The following is a 6,000-nucleotide window of genomic DNA, read 5'->3' on the forward strand; positions in this document are numbered from 1 at the left end:
CTCCTGGAGTGTTCACACGGAGATTCTTCTGCAAGTCCATTTCCCCAGGAGTTTGCACCATTCTAATTTGAACTGACAGAGTCCTCCCTCCAGTCACGCAATCCTACATCCAGAAAGGCAATTCTTCTTACTGCACTTAGCTCAAACTGTAAATGAAATCACAACTTAAGTACTGACTGCATGGTTGAAGTCAGATCCCTTGTTCTAAGCACCTGTGAAACAGAAATTTTGAGTACGAATCCTTCCCCTCCATAACTGCTCTTCAAAAACACATTTGAGACATAAAAGGTATGGCTTTTTACGGGAATGGCTCTATAGTTTCTACAAAGCCATTTCAAAGCAGTGCTTGATCTGCCTCATAAACACTACACCAGAACTGAGGTTTTTCCTAGTACTGAGCATTAAATCTTTACTATGAAGGGCAAATCTTCTCTGCAAGGCAAATCTCCCTAGAAAATGAACAAGAAAGAAACAAGAAAAAAAATCTGCTTTGTGGCTACATATGCCATATATGTAGTGCATAATTAATAAAAGCTGCCATACATGTAATGTATTATTAATAAAAGCTTTCAATTATAAGAGACAAAATCAGGTACCTCTTCATGGTTACAAGCAGTAATTACACTTGACTTCAAAGGAAGTGGCATTATAGTAGCATTTCCAAAATATCTTTTTCAAACTGTTTCAAGAAAGGTAATAGTTTGAGATTTAGAAGAGAAACTAGACATTCAGTATTTACCAAAATGTATGTTTCTTGAATTTCTGCAGAAATAAAATTATCTTGATACTTTTGTTTCAGAAGTAGTTCTGAAAATAGTCTGCAAGCACACTTAAGACATTTTGCCCCTTAATATTTATATAACTACCATGTAACATCAAGCTATGATATGGAAATGCTTTTTCTCTGCGAAGCTCTGACCTCAATTTCAACCTCTGAAGACAGACAAACTTGACATACTGGTAGAGTTTCACATTTATGCAGATTTGATTATGTCCTTGTCTCCTTGATTTAAATTTACAGAACATACCGGGTAACCAGCTGAACAGCAAAATTCAATGAAAACCAAATTTACTGTTTCTTTCTGCCAACCAAGGAGAACACAGGAAAACAATGGAATAGAAAAAGAAGAGTAAAACAAGAATTAAGGCAAATACTTTGAGTGCTGCAGCTTGATACCAAATTTAGAGTACTTTCCTGTGGGCTACACAGCAGGAGTTCATAGCGCCAAACAGTTAAAAATGTGCAAGTCCAGAAAAGGACAAATTTCCAGTACTCCTCTAGCAGTGGTTCCTCCAATGCAAAGATAAAAAGCCAGGGGGAATCCCTCAAGAAATTGCCTGTAGTTGATTTTGTCAGCTGAGATGCCCTTGCATCAACTATTGCTGCATTTCCACTACCTCCCTGTACCCAACAGAAATTATTTTACTCCATTTTAAACATTTGAATTCATGCTGTAGTTTTGTTTGGATGGGTTTTGTTCTGTTTTGGTTCAGGTGGGTAGGGGTGGATGCATAAGAGGGAGGTCATTTGAGACAGCAAAAATTAAGCATTTACAGATCCTGTGCTTACTTTTCCTTGACCAGGTATGTAACAAATCTCTCCTTAAGTATCAAACACTCAAATGTAAGCTGCAAAAGCCTAAGTTCAAAACACCTGAGAAAGATACTTTCCTTTGATCACTCAGATAACTTTGAGACTCTACAGAGACATACTGAAATAGAATCTAAGGCAGCTTCCACCACAAAATTATTCACAGGGACTGAAGTTGCATTATAATTAATTTTGTCACAAAAATAATCCATTTGGTTTCATACAGTGTTGTAGAATTGCACTATATACACAGATTTTCAGACATTCATACTACAGTACACTTTTTTGGAAAAAATAGGCTGAGAAAAATGTTTGTTCTTTACAAACCATTTGTTCTTCAGTCTCAAGAACAGTTAGTTTAAGCTTTGAGAGACATGCAAGTAATTTATTGATCCTGGAAAAAAATGGAATTGACAGAGGAGATACCAGTATGTAGTAAATTTTAAATTCATCATTATACACTTTTAATGCCTTAAAATATGTTTTTCTGCATTTTTAAGAATGCAAAACAGATTTTTACCATATAGAAGATACTCAGTGTTTACAGTCTTCCTTCTCAGAAGCTTTACAAAGAATGAGAAGGTCCCACTCTACATTACAAGTTCAAGTGGGAAAGTTGTTTTGCAAAAGCTCAGGGGAACTGCTGGGCTCATGCTCTATCACATTCACACCAAGTTACCCAAAATACACAGGTCAAGTATGATGAGAAATTTTAACAGTTCTTGCATTGTCCTAAAACACATGGAGGGGTTAAAACAAAACAAAACAAAAACACAGAAAAAAAGGAAAAGTAGATATCTATGAAGAATATGGATCACCCTCCTAAAAAGATTACTAGAAAGAATGCAAGTGGATGTTGTGGCTATTGTCTAAACTAGCTTGAGGGAGAACTCCTTGGTGTCACAATGTCATCTGGTTTTGTTCTACTTAGCATATCTCACTTGTGTGCATTTCTAATTCAGTAGAAAGACTGCCAGAATTACCAGTTGATAACAATTTACATTCAATTAATGCAGTTATTCTGGCTTCCAGGTGATGAAACAGCTGAAATACTGTCAATGTGTAGCCTTCTGCTGGGATTCAGATCAATATTTTCAATATTGTCAAGTGCCAAAACTAATACTACTTTTCTACACCTACCTAAAAATAGTTGCCATGCTTTACAGAAAACCTGACTTTTGTTAGTAACTTTCCACATCTGCTAGCCCCATGTTATCCCTCATTTTAACTAGGATGACCAAATAATCCAGTCTGTTGTAAAATAAGCAAGCAGTAAGCTAATAGTCCTTCTGATTTTTAGGAACATTGATATTCCCTGTACTAAAAGGTCTGATGTTAATAGCTCAAAATTAATTCTATGAAGCTACGAAGAATTAAGAAAGAAAGAACAATTTGAATAGGACTAACCCTATAAGACAGAAAAATTCAAGTACAAGCATGCATTGAATAAAATACTTGAAAAATTTTAAAATAATACCAAAAATAGTGTTTAACAGCTTAACAGCTGTCAAGTGCAACTAAGAAGCTGCCCAATATAAGAATCTGCAGAGCAGATGGTATAATTTCTGAGATTTCCCCTGTTCAATTACAGCACCAATGCTGCTTCGCAGATTCTATGTCTGCTGAGTTTAGATTGTTAAAGGTATCTCATTGGGAATGTCAAAATGGACCACAAAGAAAATCTCCATGCCTGGAGTTTGGTGAATGGAAAATATTTACTTATAGAATAATAGAATCGTTAAGAATGAAAAACACCTCCAAGACTGAGTCCAGCCTCTGTCCGAATATCACCATATGGTCAATTAAACCATAGCTCTAAGTGCCACAGTAGTTTCCTGAACACCTCCATGGATGGTGACTCTGCCATCTCCCTGGGAAGCCCATTCCAATGCTTAACAATCATTTCAGTGAAGAAATTTTACTGTATGCCCAACCTGAACCTCCCCGGGTGCAGTTTATAAACATTTGGTAAGTTGTTTTTCAGTCTGTAATCTATCTTAAATTTAAAACATGAGATAAATCTATTTTATTCAACTGACTTAAGATACTGCATCTTCTCTGATGGAATATTGATGTGAAGAACATGTCACTGAGTCACATCACAGTCACTCCACCATGCTACACCATGCACAGCCTCATTCATAGAGGTTTACTTGTCCTTGTAGCAACAGATACATCCTAAGACCTTTACAAAGCAAATCCAAACTGATTCTACACAGAAGCATACTGTAATCATGCACAGTCTATCCATATTTTTATTCCATCTCACATTTTAGTTTTCAAGGTTGCTTTGTTTGGCTTCAGAACATGCAGGCTAGTATGGGGAAGGAACAGAAGGCAATGTGCAAGGGAAGAAAGAGAGACTGCATGAACAAGCCTTCACGTAAAGGATGAAAAGTTGCAACACCACAGGAATATAGTTCTTCCTTTTGTGAGGCTGAGTGCTCCCTCCGCCTCCCCAGAACCTGATCCAGAAAACCTACTATCATTACACACACATAAATGTACACATGAAGTGATTGCCTTAAAACACTGTGTACTTCCTCATGTGGGAAAGGCCAGCAACTGTGCTGTTTTGCTGCATCTATCATTGTAACTATCGCTGTGAAGCACTAAGGCATCAGACAATTAAGTTGTAATTGAAAACATGGCTCAAACCAATCATCTTTCCAAACATGCTGTGCCTGTCCCTACACACTCCCCCTTGCATGCCTTGTCATCTTCCTTTCACAAACATCTGATGCATCTCTGCCCTGCCACTCTTGGCATACACGTACTGTGTCACATCCCCATATGCTCTCCCCACAGAGCAAACCACAGCTGCTCTTCCTCCTCCACTGCAACCCTCCTCACGCATGTACTCTGTGTCGTGCCATCCCCACATACAGGTGAAATAAACCTTATGCCCGCCACACGCACCCCTCAAATCTATTATAAATGTATCCGTGCACACACATCACAACATCACAGCCATGCACGCTCACACACCCAAGCCACTGCTGCTCTGTACACACAAAACACCATACCCTGTATCTGCTACGTACGTACAGGACTACGGATAATCCTTGCCACACCCATAGCATACATGCCTTTAAAAATATCCACAGATTATGCCACACCCAATATTCACTATATATACACACAGGAACAAGCCCGTACCAGACAGCAGTAGGCAGACAAAACTACATACATATGATGCCATGTCATGGCCCTGCACACAAAAGTCACATCTCTGCTACAACACAAAAACACCATACTCGAAGCCCAAATCACAGCAGATACGCACAGAGTCATAGCATTACACTCATTGTTACCTGCTATCTGCACATCCCAGGCCACACCCTGAGTCACGGCACACGCATAAGGATACAGCACAGTGCCCAAACCCAGCATCTCGTGCATCCAGACGATGACACCCCATCCCTGCCCTGCGCACCGACACACGCCCTGGCTTTTTCTCTCGACTTTATAAGGGGGACGACACACCTTCATCATTCTCCGGCCGGCTTACACACCCATATAAACACACCATCCCTCCTGTGTTATCCAGGCGGACAACACACCTGACTCGCGTCACACGCCAGGCAGAGCCCTGCCATGGCTGCTCCGGCGCAACACGGGAGGAGGAGGAGGCAAGGCGCCCGTCACACCTCACCACAGACACGCAGGCATGTGCTACAGAGAGGGACAGCGCGGCCCCACCTGCTCTGGGCAGGCACGCAGACAGACAGAGGGGCAGACAGACAGACACTGTCCTTTTCCTTAATCTACAGCGCGGGTGGGCGCAGCCCCGCGCCGGGCCATACGCCCAGCCCCGCATCCGCGCCCCGCGCTCCCCCGCCCGCCCCCCTCGCCTCGGGCTGAGCCGCCCGGCCCCGGGGCCGCTCCGCACGGCCCGGCCGGCACTCGCTGCCCGCCCGGGGCCCCGGGCGGCCGGGCCAGCCCGCTGCGGCCGGGCGGTGGGGCCGTGCCGCGGGCTCCTCACCATGGCAGAGGCGCGGCGGCGGCGATCCCGGTTGTCCCGGCGACGAGGAGCCCCGAGGAGGGCGCCAGGTGCCCCCGCCGCCGCCGCTGCCGCCGGAGCCGGGGCGGGGCCGCCGCGCGCCCGCGTGACCGGCACCGCCCCTGCGCCGTGGGGCCGGTCCGCCCCGCGCCGCCCACCGGGGGAAGGCGCTGGCGTCCGGCGGGAGCGGCGTCGCGGGCGGGAGAGGGGCCGGGGCGGCTGGCCGCCCTGCCGGGGCTCTGCTGGGTGCTGCACGTCTGCCTCCCGTCTGCAGCCCGGCTTTGGATTTGTATTGGGCACAGTGACCTCCTGCCGACACGGAATCATGGAATCGTCGAGGCTGGCGGGGACCTTAAGGATCATCAGGTCCAACCATCAATCCAGCGATACCACTGGAACCCCATAA

General features: G+C 44.2%; 1 protein-coding gene across 1 annotated transcript in view; it reads right to left on the reverse strand.

The window, feature by feature from the left end:
* Positions 1–5,654, reverse strand: part of FBXL2 (F-box and leucine rich repeat protein 2) — a 51,402-nt gene extending 45,748 nt beyond the window's left edge. Inside the window, exon 1 of the mRNA XM_053951510.1 lies at positions 5,577–5,654. Within this exon, the coding sequence (XP_053807485.1) occupies positions 5,577–5,579 (3 nt within the window). The 5' untranslated portion in view covers positions 5,580–5,654. The remainder of the gene's footprint in view (positions 1–5,576) is intronic.
* Positions 5,655–6,000: the final 346 nt, after the last annotated feature.

This window comes from Vidua chalybeata, chromosome 1 (assembly GCF_026979565.1).
Source record: "Vidua chalybeata isolate OUT-0048 chromosome 1, bVidCha1 merged haplotype, whole genome shotgun sequence".
Lineage (NCBI taxonomy): Eukaryota > Metazoa > Chordata > Aves > Passeriformes > Viduidae > Vidua > Vidua chalybeata.